General features: G+C 33.4%; 5 protein-coding genes across 5 annotated transcripts in view; 3 read left to right on the forward strand and 2 right to left on the reverse strand.

Moving 5' to 3' along the window:
- LOC134833788 (dorsal-ventral patterning protein Sog) overlaps positions 1-4,192 on the forward strand; it is a 29,682-nt gene extending 25,490 nt beyond the window's left edge. Inside the window, exons 5-8 of the mRNA XM_063848238.1 lie at positions 39-1,865; positions 1,931-2,181; positions 2,249-2,437; positions 3,090-4,192. Coding sequence (XP_063704308.1) covers positions 39-1,865; positions 1,931-2,181; positions 2,249-2,437; positions 3,090-3,272 — 2,450 coding nt within the window. The 3' untranslated portion in view covers positions 3,273-4,192. The remainder of the gene's footprint in view (positions 1-38; positions 1,866-1,930; positions 2,182-2,248; positions 2,438-3,089) is intronic.
- A 2,810-nt stretch (positions 4,193-7,002) lies between these two features.
- Positions 7,003-9,473, reverse strand: LOC134833389 (ADP-ribosylation factor-binding protein GGA1). The gene is made up of 3 exons (XM_063847698.1): positions 9,359-9,473; positions 9,032-9,302; positions 7,003-8,971 (listed from the first exon to the last, which is right to left on the reverse strand). Exons 2-3 carry the CDS (start codon positions 9,218-9,220, stop codon positions 7,196-7,198), a joined length of 1,965 nt encoding a protein of 654 aa, XP_063703768.1. The 5' UTR covers positions 9,221-9,302; positions 9,359-9,473; the 3' UTR covers positions 7,003-7,195.
- A 1,096-nt stretch (positions 9,474-10,569) lies between these two features.
- On the reverse strand, positions 10,570-14,816 carry LOC134833388 (chondroitin sulfate synthase 1). The gene is made up of 7 exons (XM_063847696.1): positions 14,681-14,816; positions 13,476-13,664; positions 12,981-13,181; positions 12,382-12,921; positions 11,868-12,296; positions 11,592-11,779; positions 10,570-11,535 (listed from the first exon to the last, which is right to left on the reverse strand). The coding sequence occupies exons 1-7, from the start codon at positions 14,814-14,816 to the stop codon at positions 10,588-10,590; spliced, it is 2,631 nt and encodes an 876-aa protein (XP_063703766.1). The 3' UTR covers positions 10,570-10,587.
- Positions 14,817-20,032: 5,216 nt separating this feature from the next.
- On the forward strand, positions 20,033-21,412 carry LOC134835354 (SET and MYND domain-containing protein 4-like). The gene has a single exon (XM_063850231.1). It carries the CDS (start codon positions 20,078-20,080, stop codon positions 21,410-21,412), a length of 1,335 nt encoding a protein of 444 aa, XP_063706301.1. The 5' UTR covers positions 20,033-20,077.
- Positions 21,413-21,959: 547 nt separating this feature from the next.
- On the forward strand, positions 21,960-25,068 carry LOC134835355 (putative mediator of RNA polymerase II transcription subunit 21). Its single transcript, XM_063850232.1, has 3 exons — positions 21,960-22,000; positions 24,629-24,791; positions 24,850-25,068. Exons 1-3 carry the CDS (start codon positions 21,960-21,962, stop codon positions 25,066-25,068), a joined length of 423 nt encoding a protein of 140 aa, XP_063706302.1.
- Positions 25,069-25,459: the final 391 nt, after the last annotated feature.

Below are 25,459 nucleotides of genomic sequence, written 5' to 3' on the forward strand. Positions count from 1 at the left end.
ATTACAGCCGTTTTAAACATATTTTAATTTAATTCTAGATTTTGCTGCTCTCTTAACTGGTCGCACATCGCAAATCCTGAAGAAAGACGATCCAAAGTTTGATTTCAAATACTCAACGAATAATCCACAAAATATCGTAGCTACCGGTCGCTTTACGTTTCACAAGAAAAATCTCTATTACTCCTTTTATATCTCGGAAAAGGCCACGCGCCCCAAGTCAATTCAGTTTATGGACCACATGGGAACTGTTTTGGAAGAACACAACTTGGAAATTCCATCAAATGGACCATTTAGTATTTACCAGAACACCACGAGCAAAGTTTGCGGCGTTTGGAGACGTGTTCCTCGTGATTATCGTCGCATCTTGCGCGATGATCAAATGAGCGTCGTTTTGTTGTGGGGTGGAAAATATCAAGCAGAACTCGCATTGGCTGGACAAATTGGAAAATACACAGCTCTCGGTACGGAATTGTTTAGTTCTTTGATGGAACCTGCCCAAGGAACGAATCCCGAGCAAATGTCCGGAGCTGGCGGTACTGCAATCGTTTCCACAAGCAGCGGTGCAACGTCATCGATTCATTTGACACTTGTTGTGAATGGTATCTTCAATCCCGATGAAATTTTGGATGTACCGCTGCGCGTTTTGGTTGAAGCGACGGAAAAGGGTCAAACGATCATTGAAGAAATTGTTCGTGTAAAGAAACCCTTGCATGACATAAATGTGATTGAAGTGTCATCTCCCGTTTCCACCTACGACTTACGCATGTTGATGCGCGGTAAACTCACGATCACGGTAGAATCGAAGAAAAATCCCCAAGCACTAAGAATTCAAGGTCCCGTTGTCACACGTGTCACATGTGAGCTCTTCCAAACGCTTTTGGCGCCAAATAAGGCAGAAAGCACAACAAAAAGCAACGGACTTGCGTGGTTGTACTTGAACAAGGAAGGATCTCTCATCTACAACATTGCTACGCACAATCTCAACATGAACGACAATCCAGTGTTAACGATCATTGACGACAGTGCCAAACGCAAGCCGGAATTGGAAGACTTGACGCCGTCATTGGTAAAGGATAACGCAATGGGACACCTAGATCGTCTTGGACCTCGTGTACTCGAGCCCTTGTACAACAATGACTTGGCAATTAACATCGCTACGCAAAAGGAACAAGTCTCCCTCATTCGTGGTCGTTTGATTTCCCGCTTTGTTGCCGATGCACGTGACTTCTCTACGCCAATTTTACTGAAACGCGTCAATCCCGCATTGCCTAACAACATGGTTGGCATGGCTTGGATCTCCGTCGATAACATTTGCCATTTGCACTATGAAATTACCTTGACTGGCACACCAGCGCATTACCAACCCTTGCAATTATTCTTGGAGGAGATCCCAATTGAGGCACCCGGTGCACCCGTAAGTCGTCGCTTGCTCGAAGAGTTCAGCGGAAATTATCTCGAAGGCTTTAACGCCACACTTCCGTACGTGGAACTAGCAAAGTTAGAGACCAGTGTCGTCTATATCGAAATCCGATCAAAGGATAGGAACGAACCACTTTTCAAGGCCACTCTTAAGCCCACAAAGGTGCCGAGTAAATGTTTGCCGGGACAAACAATCAACGAAATTCCACGATTTCCGGACGATATGGAACCAAGTGACAACAACTTACCAACGATCGAAGCAAAGTGTTATCATAGCCAACGCTTTTACGACGAGGGCGAACAATGGAATAGTGCTTTGGAACAATGCACGGTTTGTTCATGTACGCACGGAAATGCTAAATGCGAGCCCATCAAATGTCCCCCACTCAAGTGTCGCAAAGAAGATATTCGTCAAAGACAAGGCGATTGTTGTCCTGTTTGTATGCGTAAGTATTAAAATTCTTCAAACTAAAAAAATCCTCAACTAATATTTTTTAAATTTTATTTACAGCAACAAAACATTATCACGAAACAAACACTTCGGTATCACGTGGTTGCAAATTGGGTGACCAATTTCATGCTGCTGGCTCATCGTGGCATCCATATTTGCCGCCCAACGGATATGATACCTGTACTGTATGTACTTGCGACATTCTCACCTTGGAAATTCGTTGCCCACGTACGCAATGCCCACCATTGAATTGCCCCGAAAAACTCGCGTACCGACCAGACAAAAAGGCTTGTTGCAAAGTTTGCCCACAGGTAAGTTACTTTTACCCTCCAAAAGTGTAAATCAGGACTCGAATCTAAATGTTCTCTTCAATTTTAGGTCAAACATAATTCCTCCACTGACGAATACAAAGATCAGGGCTCGAAAACTGGAACTATCTCGTCACCGGAATACCTCATGAAAACTGGTGGCTGCAAAAGTCCCATGGGCGTACACAAGAATGGAGACGAGTGGCATCCAATTATCGCAACATTTGGTGAACAGAAATGCGTAAAATGTTCTTGCAAGGTAAGTTTTCCCACAATGTACTTATATTTTATTTTTTTACAAAACACTTGAATTGAGACGCGAATGAAATTAAATATCGTATCTTTGAGGTTCAGGTTCAATGTCACATACAACGTGTTTTACAACAGGTGTTTTATCATTACCTCGTTTTTTTCCACTTAATAGCCTGAAGACTAAAAGCGAATGATTTACAATTAAAGAATATTAATTAATAGCCAGTCGTCTCCACAAATTTGCAAAAAAAAAACAAATTTATGACCCGATTTTATTACTAAATAGCAAAAGAAACACACAAAAAATGTTTTAAATAAATTTTAGTTGAGCATTTTCTATTAAATTTTATGATGATAGTTGACGACGTCCGACACATCATCAGTCTCCTAATGATTATCGTTTTTTATTTTCATTTTTTTTCTTGTCTTGAGTGTAACACGCAGACATCTTCTGCTTCATTAGAAAGATTTCAAAAAAATATATATATTCACATACAAAAAAAAAAATAAGTTGATTCACTTTTATAAAATTTATTATTTTGCGTCTCAATTCAGTTTTTTCTTCTTTTAACTTTTTAAATACACAAGCGAAAAAAAAATTAAAGAGGTGGAGCTAATTTTTATATTTATTTTTTTTTCTTTCTTCTCATTCATTCTAGGACGGACATATGACATGTAATCGACTCAAATGTTCACGACAAGCGTGTCGCGCAGCCCGAAAGCAGGGGCCACTCGCCAATCATCACACAAACAAGATTGATGATGAATGTTGTCAGTGCAATCGACAACGGAGACACCATCAGAATCACAAGAGGAGAAACCAGCAACAACAAAAAAGTTAAAAACTCTTAATTTTAAGGTTTATTTTTCCCTCCCGTCTTGTATTTTTGTTTCATCATCTACATATCTATGCCATACCGTTCATGCGATTTTAAGTTCTCTTCTTTTTGTGAACACACAAAAAAAATATGTATATCCGATCAATACCTCATTCATTCATTTTTTTTATAATAAACATCTTATTAATACTAATACATAATTCTAACTTTTTTATATTAATTATTATATTGCAAGAACACACACATACCTTATTTAATTGATTTAAATGTATTTTACTCATTTTGTTCGCTTCATCATGAAAATATTGCGAGTACAAGAAATAAACATATTAAGATTTACTTTCAGTGCTTGCCTCCGTTACATTAATTATTATTATATTATCATTTTCATACTAAATAGAAAACATTTGAGTCTTGTATTTGATTACTATTTTATAAGAATAATAATTTAAATCATCTAATAGTTCGTATGTCAATTATCACAATTATCACAGGAGCAGCCGCCGACTAATATTAAACACCGATTAATTTCTTATTTTTGAAGAAATTTTTAAATTGGTGCAAAAAAAACAATTTTTTTCTTAATCGACACTAAATGTGTTAGGAAAAAATATTCACACCCACATAAAAACATATTTATTATATATTTATATATATATTTTTTTTTTTGTAAATTGCTGGTGTGTACTTTGTACTAAATAATGTGCCACCCGAATTTTACCAACAAACAATTATACATATTAATGAAACTAAAATTGGACCACAATTAACATACATACACTACAAATCACATGCTTTATTAAGATTTAAAGGAAACAAGTGCCTTGTTTTAGTCAGGAAAATATTGAAGTAAAAAAGAATAAATACAATACACTTTTTGCATAAAAAAATAATAATTATTTAATATAATTATTTCAAAATGATAATGATGAGTAAGTTGTATAAACAAATTATAAGGATGAACTAAATATACTATTTTTTCATATTATTAATATTATATTATGAAAAATCATGTAAAAAGTAATAAAAATAATAATAATGTGAGAGAAAACACATGCAATGAAATAAATTTATAGAAAGATAAAAAAAAATGTTTAATACGCTATGCCTAAATATTTATTAAGTGAATTATTATTATGATTAAATTGATTATTATTAATAATATTATGTCATTATAGAGTTAATGCAAGTATTTAGAATGTAAAATTGATTAGTCCTTAGAGAAAAAAAAAATCTGTTGGAAACAAATCAAAGAATATTGATTGAATAAATTTATAAACTGATTGTTTAGAATATTAAGATGCAAAACCAAAAACATGTTTCTTTTATTTTTTTTTTTTAATTTTTTGTAAAGTAAGAATTCATGGTAAGTTTGTAAAGTTTTCCTAAGAAAACTTTTTTTGAACTAAATTTAATAAGGAAACATTTTTAACATTTTCTTCAAAATCACAACTAGGTATTAATATTTTTTATGTCATTTAATGTAAAGGATAAAGGCATGGATGGACGGTCTGTCGTGATATTAAGATTTTTTCCTTTTTGATTATTAAGTTTTTTTGAAAAACTAACTTTTGCAATGAAATTTGCCATCGTTTTAATTTTCCAATGAAAAGCTTATATTTGCATTGATATTTCATAGAAAAGGTGTTTTTTGTATATTTTGGAAAATATGACTTGATGTGATTTATAAATGACCTTATATACGCCTCATCTCCTTAAGGAATTTTTATGATTTTATGGTCAATTCATTGAAAAAATGTGGTTAAACATATCACTGGTTTTGAAATACTAAGTGATTCAACTTGCTAAGTGACTTAACTCTAAACTAAAATTTTTGGTCATATGATGAACTTATATTTTGCCTAATATTTTAAATATATTTATCGAATATTTACAATTAATTTTTGCCAAAAACGAAAAAAAGTGATTTCAATGAGAATTTTTTAATAGACAGGTAAGAGTTTCTTTTCATTACAATATTTTAAATTAACATGTCTCTGATGCTAAGTTTTCATGTGCTCAGCTCTCTTTCCGGCATATGCAAGTCATGTCAAGCCGAGGTGCATGTTAATTAAAAATTAATTACTTCATAACATTTTAATTTGCACGAGAGTTATTCAAATCGATGTAAATCAATAAATGTCAATGTATTTTAGGTGTAAACGACGATGATAAATAAATTAATTTCAGGAAGGCAGTCGAAGATGAAAAATTAGTCTCGCAGTGCATATGAATTCATGATTCAAGTGAAGTGAAAAAAAATTCCACACAAGTGAGTTGTTTTTAACTGTTGCTTGCAGTTGTCGATTGCGAATAACTGTTATGAATGCCTAATGAGGTAATAATCAAAACGAGTCTTAATTGAATTAAATAGTAATTAATCCTTCTAATTGGTATGTCGCGTAATGAAACAATATATCAGGATTACTGTCATAATAGCCTAGCAATGATTTTGATTTATTTCTTCATTTCAATGCAGCTTCGTGCAAAAAGAGGACATTTTTTCACGTCACATTGAAATTCTCCGTCTAGAAATTTACGTAATTAAGCATCGTCGTTGTTGTTGTTGTTGTGATGCTCACTGCTGCCGAGCGTAATAAAAATATAAAATTGATGGATAGGTCACACTGAAAGGTGCGAAAATTGCTTTATTTTATGTTTTTTTTTGGTGTGTGGACGGGAATGTCGACGAAAATAATGTCAAAATATTTTGTTTTATTTCTTCATAATATTATGTTTGTGTCGTGTATCATAAACAGTAACAAGTTTGATATTTTTTTCAAACGATTTTTTTACGATCGTTTTAACAGTGCTCAGTCTAATCACCATAATTTTTTGATCTTTTTATCGCCCTCCATGATGGCGCTCCACTACTGAGAAAAGAAACTGGAAGAAAATTAACGATTCGCGAAATTTATGTCGTCGGTCGTGTCACAAATAAATAAATATTAAGTTACAAATTTAAAATGTACAAAAAAAAAACATTTAGCACCTCATCATCATCTTTTTATTTTATCGTGACATTAACGAAAATGATCATGCAGTAATTAAAGATGCAGAAAAAAAAGTTTATTTACGAGGTTTGTAACACTTGCGACGAATGGTCGGCACATAAGATTCGGTTTCGAATATCCACAAAGTGATTTAATGTCTTGTATGGAGTGTGCCATTTGTGGGCATTATGGTAAATTATGTTTCTGCAAAGTTATAAATTTGATCGTTTTTTTCAAAAAGTCAAGTCAAATTACAGTAAAAAAAAATTGATGAAAGTTAAATTTTTTCCAAATTTTATAAATAAAAAATAATAGAATTGCCCGTAATTTTTTATTTTTGTTATTTTTTTCCATGAAGTATAGAAATATAAAATTATGGAAAATTATAAAAACTGGTAAGATTTTATATATTTAAATTAAATTTTAAATACATACGATATTTTCACTACAACAAGAAAATTATAGCAAATAACGTTAATTTTATGTTCATTTCAGTTTAAAATTTAAAAAAAAAAATAATTTTGGTCACGCGACTTAAAGGAAATTTTCTTATTTTTTGTATGATTTAATTGAAAATTGTAATTTTTCACGATTTTTAATTTAAAAAGTGGTCAAATAAGTGAAAAATGTTTCAAAATTCCGACCAAACTGGAGGAAGAGGTTGACAAAAAATGGAAATATAAATTAAGTTCGCCTTAGAAAGATAAAAATATTTTTAAAAAACATGTTATAAACATATCTACTAAGCAATCTTCCTTTATTGTTTTTGGCCAAAATGCATAAATTCTGTGTTTTTACAATCGATAAAAAATAAACAAAATAACACATTGAATAAAATAATAATAATATATATGAACTAGAATTAAAAAGTCTCACTAAGTACGTACAAAGAATTCGTCTTTTTTTGTTTGTTTGTGATGAGTTAGATACAAATTAATTACAAATGTATGGCAAATCCTTCACCTCAATTGACTCTTTTACCGGATCCGGATCGTTGTCCACACAATAACTCAGGATGCAAATCATATCGAGTGGTTTTCCCGTGGGATTTGAAAGCAACAAAACTTGCATAATGCCATCGGCGGGCGGTCTGAACGGCTTTACACCCTTGAGCGAAGTGCCCGATGCTGGACACAATCGCAGCTTGGCCGGTTTTTTTACACTTGCATCAAATTGAAAGCGACTAACGTCTTGCGTGCCTTGGTTGATGATCGAAATGACAATTACCAGGGTATCGGGTCGTGGACGATCTCGCGCAAAGTTCAGCATCACCTTGAGACCATTTTTCTCATCCATAACGGTGCGCGGTGGCTCACTGCTCGGCTGTACGTTATCGATATCAATGGTTATCTCAGCCAGTGGTTTCAATGTGGCACTGCTCTCCGTGACAGCCACGGCATTTGGAATAATTGCGAGGGGGACGTCATCTGATGAGAGTATCGCATCATCATCGTCATTGGATTTGGTTGATTTTGTGTCGAGCAATGGGTCATCTTTTGTATCCGTTACTTTAGAATCGTCGTCAGTCTTGTCATCATCGCCGTTCTCTTGAGAGTTTTGTGGTAACAACTTTGACTTCATCCCAAGTACAAGAGAATCCAAGTCAAGTTGTTTGGATTTTACGCCGTTGCTTGAATCATTCGGAATCGTCGGCAAATTGCCAGAATGCGCTATTTTCGGTTCCAAATTAATGAGCGCCGCATATTTAGAGTCACTTTGAGGCACTTTCTGCATGAGAGGATGACCAGGAGGCTTCACAGTTGTCATGGTAGGCGACACTTTATTCGGTTGCAAGATCAAGTCTTGCTCAGGTTTGAGTGATGCATTCACTGAGGGCTCGTCAATCGGCTTGGAAAATATATCACCCAACTCCTTCATTACCGTGTCTTTGGAAAGGCTTTGGTTATTTGGCGACTCTGGCGTCAGATTAAGTCCCAAAATGTCGTCCAATCCGGTTGTTTTCGCCGAAGCTTGATGATTCTCTGGTTTTTTATTGCCCCCCACCACTTGATTGTACCGCTCAATAACATGCTGGAGCTGATCATTCGTTTCCAAAATACTCGCCAGCTCGTCCCGATTCTGCTCTGGATCAGCAGCAAGCTTCGAAATCATCGGCATAAATGTCTGACAATCCTCGTACAAGTCGTTAATTAATGCCAGCTCATCACTTGTCGTAGATTTCGCGTCATAATTCTCTAGCATCTCACCCAGCAACGTGACATTTTCCGAAACTTTCTTCATTTCCATCGACCGACGAGTCTTGATTTGCGCATGACGCTCATCCTCTCGCACAATATTCTGGATCAGCAAGTTGGCCTGTTCCATGTCTTTTGGGTTTTTGCTGTTGAGCAACTTTCGTAATTGCATTTCACGCAAATCCATCGTTTTCGTGCGCGACTCTACTGGCGAGACGTTATTTCGCGCATTCGTCGTCGTCGACGTCGTTGTCTTTGGAAGAACATTTTTAATTGGTTGATGAACAATTCCTTGCATCTTAAGCATGTCGTATGCCTCCTTGATCTTCACTTCTTTCGGATATTTGTTCGTCCACGTGAACAATATGTCTAAAATTTTGGTTTGTAGCTCTTTGGGTGTCACATCGCCCATGTGTTTCTTCGAGACGAGCTTTATCAATTCATTCAGAAACTTGAACTTGCCAACTTCTTGTCGAAACCGGGGACCACAGTTCTCCATGCATTCCTCCAAAAACTATACAACAAAAAAAAATCGTTTTTATTAATCGAGTATTAAAATAAAATCAAAACTTACGTCTAACGCTAACAAAGCCTCCTTAACACTCGTGGAATGAATTTTCAGGACCAACAGTTTTGTAGCTGGCAGACCAAGGGTCTCGTCGTTTTCAGTCAAGATGCTTATAAAAGCATCCAATGCCGCAATGTCTAGCTCATCATTCGATGGATTCGTCGCTCGATTGAGCATCAATTGCAACCGTTCCATGCTGGGTGCTCCTACAAATGAGTCATTCAAAGGACAAGGCTCAACTTTTGATAATGGGGACCGATTTGCAAAAATCTAAAAACTGAAAATTCGGTAAAAATACGATAGTTAAACGAGTTCAAATGACTTGAGACTTACATCTCGACTATGCTAAACGGATTAAAAGCTATTTGAAGCAATTTTCGGTCTGAAATCTCCAATAAATCCTTAATTCTAGTTTTTTTTATCAATTACTTATCACCATAATAATATTGCACCTAATGGAAATTCTTAGTTGGGTTTTTAGTGTTGCTCGACATCCCGGTTTTCGACAATCAAAATGTACCGGATTCGAAGATTGAACAAGCAGCACAGCTAAATCAATCCAAATGTGCTCCTTAAATACCAAATATCCAACAACGAGGTAAACAAAAGGAAAATTTATCAATTTATCGCCTTTTATTGGTTAATTTTAAGGAAAAATCATAACTTGCTAGGTGAGTTTAATTAGAAACTTTGAATTAAATTAAAAATTACATGTGATTACTGTTGACAAAGTGAGATTTTTTAATTTCTAACACACATTTTTCACTTTTTTGTAGTTCATAAAATATGCTCTTCCGAGCTTTAGCGACCTCAATTGGATCCACCTTCACCAATGCCGGCGGTCTCTTCTCCATGTCGATCCGCACGAATATCCGCAATAAATTCCCCGTTGCGCGTGAAAACAAGAGGGTCAAAGTGCACGGATATGAAACTCGTATGAGCACAAAAGATGGACGGAGAATCCTTATGCGACGAATTTTGAAAGGAAGACACGTTTTATCACATTAAAGCAATACCATAGTTGTCAAATTAGAGTAATAACAATAAACCACACGTAATTAGTTGATTTTAATTTTTTTTTAGATTTTATTTAGTGTCCAATGAATATCTCTCCGATTGTGACAAATCCTTCCACGAAGAAGCTGTAAACGTCTAATCTTGCTATGATCGATGGCACAGTCTTCAGTAATTCCAAGATTTTGAAAGCTATTGTGACTTTGTAGTGCAGTAGAAGACCATAAATGAGTAAAATGAAGTAGAACAAAGGTGATTTTAGCAGGAAGATTAGACAGCCCAGCACCACTGACACAAATAAATTCAGAACGGAAAATGTCAACACGACGAGAGCCACGCAACCTGCTAGACCTACAATGTGCCCCGTGCGATTTACGTCCATTTTTTGATAGACAGGTGTGAAGTGGTCGATGGTTCAAACAAAAAAGAGAGACAATTTTGAGTCATTCGCGAAAGATAAGCGCTTATCGGACCGATTAACGATCGATGGTCAGATAGATTAAACAATTTTTTTGATTTATTTCTGGAAATTGTGAGACCTGAGTGGATCATGATCCTTTATTGCGTACTTTATTGCTATTGGAACTTCTTACATAGTCTAGAATTGATTTATTATTAATAACGTTAAACTCTACATTCCTATAACTACCGAGAGTATTTGCTTTTGTGCCAAGACACATTTTATACTGCGCCTCATCGAGGCCTTTATCACAATCGATCGGATGAAAAATATGCACGAGCGAAGGATCCGGCGTCCGAATCATCTTCAGCATGAACGAATTCTCCGTGGAAGTGTTGTCAAGTGTCTTTCCATCCGCGATATCCAGCAACTTTTGACTTTGCTGTTGATTTGACGCGATAATCTTCTCCAAAAACTTGACATCTTCCAATCCCCATCCCTTGATATCCGTATCAAAGCCATTAATTTTTGTGTTTAGCGCATCTGATCGGAAAATTGAGACAATCCCGTACCCAAATTGCCGAAAATATCCTCGCGCATCCGTAATACTGCACTTTGTGTGTGACACGTACTCCGAATAGTATTGAATGAAGTCCTCCAAGTAGCTGGACGAGTGTTTCAAATAATTGTTGTTGTCTGTGGTTGCTCCAGTTTCGTCCTCTTCTTTCGGCAAGCGTCGTGAATCGTACTCACTGAACACAATCGGTAGATATACTTGTTGATGCTTGATGGTGTTACGACGAATTCTCTCAATCGACTCGCGACTGAAAACGATATCAACATCGATGTAGAACAAGATATCGTTATCGGAGACGTAGTTGGAGCGCGAGGCACGATCAAGGGCGATGCCACGTGAGAAATTCCCATTGAGAATTATGTAATTTATGCCATTTTTCGGATATTTGTTCTTCAGGTAGGTCAAAATTTGAATCATGGCATTGGAAATGTTCTTACTGGTGCTCGTCAAGCTCTCATCGTCTTTGTACAAAGCTACTAGTAGGTCGACATTTAAGTTAATTTTGGATTTCAGACACACCTACGAAGAAATTTTAATAAAAATAAATGTTTTGAATGAAAAATAGCTAATGTTACCTCTTCATAGTTGTTCAAAAAGCGTAAAAATGTGCCGTAACGTCCATACAAAGGTAAAATCATGACAATTTTCACTTGTTTCTGAAGATCGTCGCAGTTGGAATGCCCGGAATCAGGAAAACTGAGTCCAGCTAATTTTTCAAAGCCACTGTTGATGATGGATTTGAACTTTTGTACAACTTTGTGATCTCCAATGCTTGCAATTTCTATGAAAAATTTAACGAAATATTTTGCTATAAATTTTTGTTGCTATAAAAATTGTTTTGAAATACTAACCATTGCCGGCTTTTGTTTTTTCCCTCACGTCATGTGGAGTTGTGGAAAGAATTTCTCGCACTTGCAAGTCTGTGAACGATCGCTGAATGTAGAGATGACGTCGAACGGGCACTGTCATCTTCTTTCCGCGATATTTTTTGTAGGTGAGTAATAAGTCTAAGACCAAATCCTGTCCATACAATGGATTCGTTCTCGTATACCCATACAAGAGGTCTTTAAATTCGATAATTCGACCGCGTTCACGAGATTGTGAGTTGATTATTTGCATGACATCACGAACGACATCTTCGAGACCCTCCTTCATGACAGACTCGACTTTGCGTTTGGGATTTGTGTGACGTGACGAGTACAAACTCTTCCCGATGAAATCCCACTCAATCAGATCGTATCGCGTGCGTGGCTTAAACTTATTTAATCTAGGATATATACCTGTAACGGAAATGTAACCGAAATCTGTACAAATGTCGAATGTTAAAATGTGTGCGTGTCTTGTGTTTTTTGTGTCACTACTCACCTAAAATACTGGGATCCCCTAAATATTTGTTGCTCGTTTCGTTTTCGGGGAAAATAGGAACTCGCGGTGCTAAAAGTTTGTTTGTCTTTGGAATTTGCAGTAGATTTAGCATGTACTGGATATCACGGTGCAAGTAAAGTGACTCTTGTCGATGTTGTTGCGTCCTCAGTCCAAGCATATACGAATGAAGGCGATACATAAAGGGGGCTTTTTTCACCGGATGCAACGTTATGGCGTTGTGCACCTCGCGACTCTTGAGATTACTCGCATATGCACGACTTCCACTGGAATTGTGGTGCAGAATAGACTGCATTTCGTAACTCCAAGTGCAAGGAATACCAGCAAATTTTTGTACACAACGTCCAATTTCGACGTCTTCATGTGTGCTGTACAAATTTTTCAAACAAGTCGATATGTGAGGTGCAACACGACGCAAAGTTTCGCGACTCATGATGACGCCAGGACCACCCATACAAAAGTTTTCATCGAATTCCAGAGATAACAGTCCGAATTCTTCATTATTACCACGACCAGCTTGACCTACGGCAATGTATGACATTGAATATCAATCACTCAAATTAGAAATTAATTCTACTTACCGATAAATTGTGGCTTCGAGCTATCGACTGACCGCAAGAATTTTTCCAATTTGTCCGTTCGCATGAAAACATCGTCGTCCGCACGTGCAAACCACTCGAATTTATCGATAAAATGCTCGTACATGTAATGCAACATCATGAAAGACTTCTTTTGTGGCGGATAACGGTCATCGACACCTTTGAGGGCGACCAAGGGCAAATCTGTGTGGGAAAAACAAACATTTGAAACGCATTTTCTGACAAACAAGTGGAACTAATTAACATAACACATGGATAAAGTTTTTTTTTTAAGTAATGAAAATGTGGTAAAACATCAATTAAAACATAAACTAAACAAACTTAAGAAAAATTTCCGTCGATGGTGGTTTTTTTTGTTGATAAATTAGGTCAGTGTCAAACCACATCAAAGAACTTTAATTTTTCTTTCGCTTTATGAATTACCACACATGAAAAATAAACACATTTTAGGTTTTTCTTATGAATTTTCCAACTTACCTCTCGACATCGAGCCTTCGGAACTGAAAAACGCGATTCTGCCTGGAACATTTTTGCCCCATGTCTCATAGACGGCCCTTGCACGGTCCTCCAAAAAATCCTGTGCAGTCATGACACCAACAAACACCAAAGTTCGCTGAGAATTCTCCGACGTTTCCATTGGATTTAGGTCGATAATCTCTAATGGGGCTACAAATAAGAAGAAAAAAGTGGCGTGAGAATTGATAACGTGACATGTCTTTTTCAGGCGCATTGCAATTAAATTTCATTTATTTTAATTTTGCTTTAATAAATATGATGCTTTATAATTAAATTGCATGAAGACGTGACGAATCATAAGTGTTATTAATAAATTATCACTAATTCTTGACGAGAAATAAAAATTCAAAGTGCGAAAAATAAAAAAAAAGGTCAAAGCAACACAATTTAGACGATAAGATAAGTAAATTTAGGTGACATAAAATTTTATTTCTTATGAATCATAAAGCAAACAAAAATGTGAGTTCTGACGAAAGACGTCTGATTTTTATGCTAAATGTTCCACAACAAAAAAGAAACATTTATAAATTAAATAAAATGTTTTTTTTTGTGTAAAACAAAATTATCAAGAAATCAGTTGAAAAACATAATAATTAAAAATTTTCGGAACAAATTTTGCAGATGTTGATGTTATGTTGCTTTATTGGCATTTTCTCATGTCTGTCGGCTTTTATTACATGTTACAACATAAATAAACAACTTCGATTAAAAAAAACCAATTCCTATTGGAACGGATTATTTATTGCCGATCGCAAGAAGTTCTTATTTGATGAATTACGAAACGGGAACGGCAATAAAAGTAAACAGTACAGACAATTTTTTCGTGTCATATAAAATCCATTTGTCTGGTTAGTAAGTAAGTAAGTAATTCTAAACTCATTTATGTTTTAACATGATCTTTTGAAACATCCCGTCTTTTTTAAAGATAAATGCTACACATGTGGTTGGATTTGTCTGAGTTGGTCGTGATTTTTTCATTCAAAGATTCGATTTTTTTTGTTGTAAATAAACAAAATATGACTTAATTAAGAGAAAGTTCTGAATGAAAGTATTAAACAAATAAATATTGAACAGAAAAAATAATAGTCTGAGTAAAAAATAGTTTGCCGGCAATGAAATGACTATAAATAATAATATAAATAAATAATAACTCAAAAAAAACTTACATTTCTTTTGTACACTTGCCATAAGATCACATCTATTTACGATTTCTAACGTGCGGTAATGTGTGAATATTGTGCCAACACTTAAGCCAAACAGTATTCCGAATATTGTTGAGTAAATTTTTCTGATTTGTGACATAATTTAACAGATTTGAACAATATCACACACTTGACTTGCTAGTTGTTTATTTATTTATTTTTTTTTCTTTTGTTATACTAAACACACTCACTCTTACTTTTTTTTTTATTAGTAGATATTATTATTATCAATCAGACTTTTTTAAATATTTTTCTTCCAACAGGAAATAAACTAGTAGTTTAATTTTTCATATGCTTAAATTTTTGTGTCTGTAAAAGTTTTTCACTGTTTTTGAATCACGGTTCTTAGGAAGCATTTCCATCGCGTGCGTAAAGTTGCTTTGACCAATGCGTTTAATGGTTTTCTTGTGTTCATTATTTGCTGTCAGAATTTCAAATATGAATCTGTAAGTAAAATATTTAAAAGATCATTAGTTTAGATGTTTGCAAAATTTATAAAGACTCATAATATTCAAGGTCGTCGAATGAAGAATAAACAAAAAGTAGAAAAAAAGTAGATCACGAAGGTGATAAAATAAAAACTAGGTAAATAATTGCAGAACACACAGCAAGTTGGTTGAAACCCCGCTTATGCTGAATGATTTGTCTGTCTGTGATACATCACGTAAATATACGTAAGTCAAGCATTAAAAAAAACCTAATATTCAAAAAATTTAAAAAAAATAAACTTCTTAAATAATTTTTATATTTCTCAAAAAAAAAAGCAAAAAATAAAAAGCCCAAAATTAAAAATTATGAATCAAGTAAAACTCAAGGAAGATGGGAGTCACAAAATGGAGTAAATTTTTAAAAGAGGTTTAAAATTTAAAATTTAAAATCATTAAAATTATTATTTTTGTCGCAAATAGTATTAGCGTAGGGCACCAATATAAAAATTTATTGCGAGGAACCTGCCCAGATATCATTTTAAATAATTGAGGCGAATCAAATATTTATCTTGCTAAATTTATTTAAAACAATTATGTTCAATCATTTCATCAATAACTATTTAAAAATTTGACAGTCATTTCACGTCAAATTACCGGATCTATCATTAAATAAATGTATTCCGGTTCCAAGATGATTTGTTATGTATTATTCTAATTAACCTTCATCAATTACACACATTACAATTTTATCTCAGTGCAATTCTGTACCAAAAATTTATTTATATACCTTCAAGAAGAATGCATGAATGAGAATCACATCAAAATTTGAGCCCACACACCAATTTGCTACTCTTCAAAAATTATCATCATAAATAAAACATTAAAAGCGATCACATGAAATTAGGTTAAATAGAAGTAATGACGACACAGTATGTCGTTTGGATACAACACTTGAAAAATAAAAATAAGAACTCCTAAAGAATTCATTCTGGCATGAAAATAACAATAATTATATCCGTCTCGTCTGGCGCATAAAAGTATTTTTCAATATGATCAAACAGAGATTAAATATTTTTGCATTCAAGGTATATAATTTGAGTTCATTCATCATCATTTTATTGATTATGAAGAGGAATATCGTCTAAAGTGCATTCGTTTGGAGATTTAAATCATTCTATTATGCTAATTTCATGTTGACAATAATGATAGTTTACATGATAATGTTAAAAATTTTAACAAAATATGGTTTATTTTTTAAAAAGTATGTTTTTATCAGTGTTGCCAGAATAAAGAAATAAAATTGTTCACATGTGCCATTCTTTGTTCAAATTTTGTTGCACTTGTTAACGAAATATCCTCAATAATGATAACCAGTCTGCAACAGAGAACAATAAAAAACACTTTAGTTTAACATAAAACTGCAACATAAACAAACAAAAGAAGGAGTTGTCGTTTTTGCTTGTCGTCACATAAAAATGTCTTGCAGCTAAAGATGCTTCTCTACATTCATCATTATTTTATGTAGTTCCATAATTGCCGCTGTTTGAGATATTTTATGTCTGTAAAAGTGTGCAATGTGCATCCTTCATCATGTGTTTCTATCTCTCTGTGTATATTCCTTTTAAACAAAAGACAGACAACCCGACATACCGACGTTGCCTCCTCATATGGATGCAAGTTAACTTGCTTTTGTTTCTTCTTGTGAATTAATTTAAATTTTAAATTCTTTTCTTCTCTCACATGATGCTGGTTTGGCATGAAATAACAAAAGTTCTTGATAAAACTTGTTGCAACAACAGATCATATTCCCGATTCGTGATGAGTTGAGATAAAACACTTTTGTTTTTACTCTTATATTTTTTTTGTGTGTATTTGCAAATTATGCTGAAATAACAATTTTGTCCAGTACTTATCATAAAAAAAAACACTGACTGGCATTTTTGCCTAAAGGAATAATATTTTGAATGGCGTGACTTCAGAGTCAATGGCCAGTTTACTTATTTTTTTTTATTCGACGACGGTAGCCTCAAATATCAACGAATTTTTGCTGGTTCGACAAATTTAATGAGTAAAAAGGGCATTTATTTTTACAAATTTGTTTCATAACTATTAAATTTCAGTTATTAATTTTGAATAATGTTGTGAAAAGGAAAAAATTATTAAATAAAAATTTTATTTTAAAAGGTGTGAACTTGCTAAATATGACAACATGCGAATTAAATACAAATTTGTGAAAAATTTCTTAAAAAAAAGTTTTTTTGTACGTTAGATCACATGTGCTTTAATGCATAATGTCTTTTGCCATTTTTGTGCAAAAAAAAATATGATATTTTTTTCAGATATTTTCTAAGAATCGGTGCATGTTAAAATTTAGTTCGGGACATGAAATCAATATTAAATAAAATACGAATTAATAATTTTAGATTTAAATTTTAGAATATTTTGACTTTTATTTTTAAGAGTTTTTTCTATTAATATTTGATATGCACTCAAAATTGTATCAAAAAATATCTCACGTATAATTATTTAAATGAAATAAGTATCTCAACTGCCGAGCTAAGCACTGATTGATAACATAATAAACGGCAGATGCAATTTATTTATAACTCTCTCGTTGGTGATGCTGGAATTTATTCCACTTACTTTTACATGAATCATGTTTCAAATCAAATTTACTGTCATCTTTCTTTAAATTATCTCATAATTTTTTCTTTTTTCTTCCACGTTTCATATTATGGACCATTTTTCACTTGTTAGCAGCTATGATTTTTATTTGAATGAAACATAATCTGGACACTCTGCTTCTTGTTGTTTTTGTTGTGCTTCATTCATCATATTTTTTTATAAGAAGAAATTTTTCCAGACTGAATTTTTAGATAAAAGTTGTTTTTATTTCAAAAATTCTACAATTTTTGTCGGACTTTCTCACACACACGAGAAAGAAAGAATGGCATTTCGCCAATTTGTAACAAACATCAATATATCCCGTTATCATTTATTAACTTGTTTGCATATTTTTGTTTTATTGTCACAAATTTCAATTAATTTCAAGACCTGCTTAATTTGGACCTCAACAGGTTAATTTCATAAAGATATTTTAAGTCACTGACGAGCACTGAGAGGGAAAAAATATCACAAGTAATTTAGTTTAATAAATAAATTTCTTTTTTTCCTGTTTCTCGCAGTCAAGAAATACAAATTTACGTCCGACTGATCAGACAGTTTGCTAAGAACTAAAGAAAGACACTTTGAGTAAGAAATAATTTTTGTGAGCGATCGTGTACGAATACAGCACACAATGCTCGATCGATTCTTTTCATTTCATTCTGTTTTCTCCTTCTATTAAAAAACAACAACGAATACAAAGCCATACACAGACTGAACCGGATTTCTTATTAGCATTGATCTTCTTCGTCGTGCGAGAAAGAGTCTGTACGAAAACATTAAGCATGTGTCTCCTAATGATACTCTTCTGTACGGTCGTGATTTCATAATAAGAATCTCTGTGTGATATAGTGATAAACGACCGAGGGCAGTTTATGCACAACAGGATTTTTGGAAATTCGAAATTTTTAGAATTTTTCGGAATGTCCGGGTAGTAAAATAAACTCTTGAATTAATTTCAGTCATTCTTTTCTGAAAATTCCTGTAAAAAATACCAAAAATTGAGTTTATGACTAAAAAGTTAAAAAATATCAGACTTAATATTTTAAAAAATTACCAAATTTTATATTTTTTTTTCAGCTATTTTACCTTAGTGAATTGATATACGAGTTTTTAATTGAGTTTTGAAGTTGGATCCCAAGAGAATAAACGCTTTTTCCATCTCTGGTTGATCGACCACTGCACATAATTTTAGTAACATACTGAGTGACAAGATGGCGCCACAAAATCACCTAAAATTAAATTAAATCAATTTTATTGAATAAAAAAATAATTAAAATGAATCAAATTTCAAATTAATTAATTTATTTGTTCATTTAATTAATTTTTTTTTTAAATAATTGAAATAATTTAAAAAAATATATCTGAAATATTTAATCAAAAAAAAAAAAAAATAAATAACTCAAAAATTCACAAACAATTAAATAACATTAAAATTTCTAAAATATTTGTAAAGAAACAGCAGCCCCGACATTGTTTGTAAGAATTTAAAAGATTTCTAATAGTCAACAACAACATATAAAAAGCGTTACATGCCAAAAGAGATTCCTTGACGTCATGATGCGTTGTAATAGTACAAATCTTTTTTGGCATTGCAGTGCAGACACCTTATCAATAAATCACTATGTACATCGTTCAAAACATTAATTGGCACGGCACCCATAGTATTGCTCTTTACGGTCCTATTTTTATACATTTTTTTTTTTAATTTTAAGTCGTCTATGCAATCTTTTCAGTCTCTTATTGTAATTCAAAGTGATTACAAGTCACTCGTAAAAAAGTCAATAAAAATGGACGTCGACATAATTTTTCAACGATTTCCTTCACTTTCGTCGATAGAAACTGACGAAAATCTTTTAATGGAGTTCACAAAGCTGAAGACTAATTATGCCAAAGTTCAGTATTGCTCGAACCTCCTCAGTAAATATCAAAATTGCTTTGTAAAAACTGACGAAAAGATCAAGTCAACAAATAATTATTCAAATTTAGTCAAACTTATGAAGAAAGCTGACACATTTTTCTTAAATAATGATATATGAGTGCTTTGAGGGAATATAACAAGTGCTTAGCGAAACTTGTAAATGCAAAAAGTGATGAGAGGCTGTTGGAAATCGAAAAGAAAATTTACTGGATGCGGATTCAAATGTATAAAGAATTGAATTTAAAGCAAGAGTGTCTCGACAACTTGCAGAAACTTGAAAATTTAAATCAAAATGATGATATTTTTCTGGAAAAAATACAAAAATTAAAAGATTTTTGTCAAAAAAGGATGAAAAGTGAACATCCAGAGTGCTTGCTACCGAAATTGACTCATCTTAGTAAGCCAAATATTCCGTTTATCGCACAGAGCGTTAATTTGAGCTACAGCTCAGTATTCGGATATCATCTCACTGCCAAACAAAATTTAAGGCCTGGTAATATCATCATGACAGAGTCTCCATATTCAGCTCCTCTTCTGCCGGATTTTTGGTACGAAAAGTGCGCAACTTGTTTAAAATGTGGATATTTGAACCTAATTCCATGTCGCGGCTGTTCCTTTGCCATGTTTTGCTCCAACGAGTGTATGACAAAAGGATTTCAAGAATTTCATCAGTACGAATGTCCGATCATGCAAGATATTGGCGAATTATTGAGTGCCGAAGCGCTGATTGGATTGCGGAACACTTTGAAGGGTTTCTGTCTCTACGAGAATTTGGCAGAGCTGCAAGAGGTTTTTGACCATCGTTTTGATGGACGTCAAGAGGATTTCGATCTGGAAGTAATGAACTGCGATGCTAAAACCATGTTTCGCGTGATTTGTCATCAGGCGACGAATCAGGAACGTCGAAGTATCGAAGATTTGTTGAACTTGTCGCTAACAGCGGGAGTAATTTACAAATTGTTAGTTTTCAAAACTGATTTAATTCTGAAACTGGAAACGCCGGAACAACATTATCTGTTGATGGAAATGCTCCTGCATTTTTTGCAAATCGCCACGATAAATTCGTTTTCCATGACATGCCTGCCTGAAATTTCGCTCAACACTTCCAAGGGGACTCGCGTAGAGACGGAACATGAATTCGCCATTGCCACTTACCCATTTAGTAGTTTCCTTAATCACTCGTGCGCTCCAAATGTCACCAAAACGAATGCCGGTCCCAGTCACGAAACGATGCTGGTTGTCGTCACGCGTCCCATTAAAGTGAACGAACAAATTTTCGACTGCTATTTTACGAGCGTTCATCACTACAGAAGTACCAAACGCGAACGACAAAAGCTTTTGTATGAACAATACAATTTCCAGTGCAGTTGCATGGCCTGCCAGCTAAATTTTCCATTGTACAAGGACCTAAAAATCAAATGCCCCATGCTCAATTTGATGGAAATCATCTCGGGAAACGCGAGTCTTGGTCGATTTTCCGAGAAAAAACTTATTTTGCAAAAATACCAAGAATATTGCCAGTTTCTGCGAGAATTTGACGAATGTTATCCTTGCAAGGAGATTTATGTCGTACACAAATGTCTGCTGCGATGCATTTGGCTGCTCTATAAACGGCTACAAGTGATTCACAAGCCATCACCGAAATCGCAAAAGGACATCATCTTCAACCTTGACAACCACTAAAACCAGGCGTGTTTACAGTTTTAATTTCATTCAAATAAAATCCATAAGGAAATAACCGTTTTTTAAATTTATCGATCCAAAAAAGAAAAAAGTTAACTGATACCCTGAACGGTTTCAATTTTTTCGAATTTGCATAGAAATTGCTCATGTGCATAATTTACCGCGCAATTTGCGGTCACGTTGGTTCAATGTCCTCTTCCTTATTGTGAGATTCAAAAAAAAAAAAGTAAAGACAGTTTCAAGGTGTAGGAAATTTCCTCCGATTCAAAATCAACGAGGTTAATAAACTTACGAAAATCTCTGTGACATTGACATTGACCGGATCTGTTAATAAAAAGTGATGGTAAGTCCTTCAGATTAATTGCCTTTCTATTTTTTTTTTTAGTAAAATTTTCGAATACCGTTACAATGCGCGCGATGAAGGCGAATTTAAGATGACTCTACTGTCGAATTACTTAAGGACAGTTACTTGCTTGATTGATTGCTTTCTATCATATGTCGCATAAAACCGTTATTTATGTCACTTTTAGCCTTGATATTTATTTAAATGTTCCTAGGTGTTTTGCTCAAGTGTTTCTCCGTAACATAAGTCAGTTCTTGTCGAAAAATTGGCCAAAAATATTCATTCATCGTAAATTATGTCCATAACTCCGCGTGACATTCAGAGATAATAAAACACACACAAAAAGGTCCAACTTATTAATATTTAACACAAAAAAAATTTAACGAGATCGGATATTTTATCGTTTTCCATCCGTTTTTATAATGCTGACCTTTTCTGATGATGACGAGCGAATGAAATCGGATGCATGGTAAATATGATTAAACTTGCAAAAAACTGGTAAGAGGCGCTTAAATCTCGGTCGATTCCGCGAAACGGGCTCTTCCAGTTTAGTTTTTCAATTCCAGTAGTCACCTTTCAAATTGTAAGGCAAAAAAAAAAAACGGTGCTGACATAAAATGCAACAAACACACATTTATTAGTTCACTATCGTCATGTCATGTGAGAGTCGTTATTATGATTATAATAGAAACAACACCAAAACTAATATTAATAAAATTTATAAATTTACATACCACCCGTTTTTAAACATTTTATTATATTATATTTATATATAAATATATTGAGCATTTTTTTTTTTGTTGCTATTTGACGTGTATAACAACAACAAGTTGCATATTTTGTAGTAATATACCGGTATGGGTGCTCGTTGTTGCTTGTGTGGTGGTATTGTTTAAAATAAAAAATATAAGACAATTTTGTTCATTCAAATACCAAGAGTTTTTAAGAAAAGTTATGCATTATTCGTTAATCGGCACTCGTTGAGACAAGTTGACTTTAAAATTTGTTGTGAAAAAGTTTTTAAAAAAGTATTTTAATTTTTTTTTTCTATTTTTATATTGAAACTTAGTTTTTTTTTCTTTCATGTTGTACAATTCTTCATTAATAATTTTTATTAAAAATTTAAATAAAAAATTTAAAAAATTAAAATATAAGAAAATAAAATTTTAATTCAACAAAAGTTTTTTTTTATAAAATTTTGTTCTTAATTTAAAAAAAAAAATATTCTAGTTCAATTTTGTATATTTACAACATGATTTTAATAAAAAAAAAGTTTTATATAAAAATTAAATTTTATTTAAATACCAATCTTAGGAAAGTGATACAGCACATAAGTTATTAATAAAATATTATCAAAATGAAACTGTAAGTATTTTTAATTTTTTTTTTTGTTTAAATTCTGCTGTTCATTTATGAGAATAATAAAATTGTCAAAAATAATTTCTATGAAATCAAATTTTTATCAAATATTAAAAAAAAGTAATTATATATTTTAAACAAAATTATTTCAATTTATTTAACTATTTATAACCATTTTCAAAAAGTTTAATTTTTATTAAAATAAAAAAAAATCAAACGAGATTTTTTTTGTTGCTGTTATCAATACATACCTAACCCGCATTTGTACCTCTATGTAAAATATACCCATGTATATTTTTTCCGTAACAGCCCCCGTTTTAATAAAATTCATTAACACACATTCCATTTTTATGATTTAATATGTGTATCAATGCACTTTCCAAAACCGGAATCAACATTTTAAACGATCACACCTTATCAATCATCAACCATTTGTCGATACATATAAAAAAACAAACAAAAAATTAAATAATAAAAAAAATCACCAAATTTCAATATTTAATGAATTAATGATGTCCACAAAAAAAATGTTATAATATTATGCAAGCACAGACAAGATGTGTATCAAATATTTTATAACAAATTTGAATGTTTTAAAAAGTTACCTATCCGGCAAGTCGTGTCATGCATGCATATGGAAGTTATAAATAATTTTTCTCCTTTTCAAGCATTGCGTCCGTTAGCAACAATACCAGATTTAGAATTTGTTTATTTTATGCAAATTTATGCTACATCAGCCAACAACTTGACAGAATTAACGGCAAATAAGTGAAAAAATAAATATTGGCTGAGAATAGAATCGACAAATAAATTTCTGATAAAACATATTGTTTTTTGCAAAATTTAAAAGGTGGGTAATTCAAATGAATTGCAGTATTTGTGGCACATGATCCAAATAATTTATGAATGATTTCTTAGTATTTTGTTATTATTTATTGCATAACGTTGGACAGACAGACAAAATTTATGTTTTTTGCCCCTTGTATTGCATCAAAGTTGCGTGAATCACTCTTTGTTAACGAAAAAACAAGAGAAAAAGCACAAATCAGCACAAATAATGTAAAAGTAATCGTCTATGGCCTAGCCTTGTCTTGTACTCGCTTCGTCGTTGCCAAGCCTTCTTTATTCAATTATCGTAAAAATGTATTTTTTCTCAAGTTAACCTTTGAGATGTTTCTCAATCATTCAATTACACACATAAATTTACTATTATAGAGTTGACTCTCTGACGTGTCTTCCAAATGTAATAATTTTTTTTTAACAAATAGTGGAAAGGATTTCCTTGCGAAGGACGTTCAGTTTCTTCCATGACACAGCGTGATCTCGTTATTCTATATGTTCGCACCAGTTATTACTCAATTTTGCATTTATCTTATCGCTCTGTGTGCATGTCATTGTTTCGTAGTACAGTTACATAAGGAAACTTGTTTCACGTCCCCCCTCCACCCACAGTAGCAAATTCTTTATCATATCAATTTATTTAATGCGGAATGTCACATTTTTTTTCCTTGCAGCCAATCGATTGCCCTTTTCATCGCCTTAGCTGCATGCATCGTGTACACAGTTTCAGCGCAGGACGACAAGAGAAGCGCCTTATTGCAAAGACGAAACATTGGCGGAAGACCCGGTGCCAAGGGCACATCGACAACAGCTGCACCTGCAGAACCCGATTACGAAGTAAATGTCATGTCTAATTTTCACATCATTAACAGGTTCTAAGATACTTATTTGGCAGGATGAAGACTACAACGAACAGGAAAATCAAGCTGCCGAAAAGCAGGAACAGCAGCAACAACAAAACCAGGAACAGGAAACAACTACAACGGAGGCACCCAAACGCATAATGCCCTCAGTTCGGCCTTTCAGAAGCAACGATGACTTGCTGGCTGCTCTCAAGAAACGTCGGCAACAAGTAAAATCGCAACCGCAACAACAACCAAAAACCGGTAAGTAGTAGGAACAGGTGTATGTAAAATATTATCAAATACACAAAAAAAAAAGTAATATCAAGTTGTTACCTTGAAAAAAACTAAAATTCCAATTAAATGTGGTTCACTTTCCTTCCACTTTAATTTTTTTTCGTGTAAATGTATTGACCTTTTATGATGACAACTTATTTCCCTCTTATTTTTGCATTCTTCACGGAAATCCAGTCAGGCCGTTATGTTAACAAGCAAGGTCTATATTATGTTCTTTTTTTGCAGTGACACAAAAACAACCCGAATTCCAGAGAACCCAAGAGGAAGAAGAAAAGGAAGCTACCAAGCCTCAATCTACAAAAAGTACAAAAGCCTCTCCAGGTGACATCTCATTTTTTTTTTTGTTAAAAACCATTTTAATTTTAA

This window comes from Culicoides brevitarsis, chromosome 3 (assembly GCF_036172545.1).
Source record: "Culicoides brevitarsis isolate CSIRO-B50_1 chromosome 3, AGI_CSIRO_Cbre_v1, whole genome shotgun sequence".
NCBI lineage: Eukaryota > Metazoa > Arthropoda > Insecta > Diptera > Ceratopogonidae > Culicoides > Culicoides brevitarsis.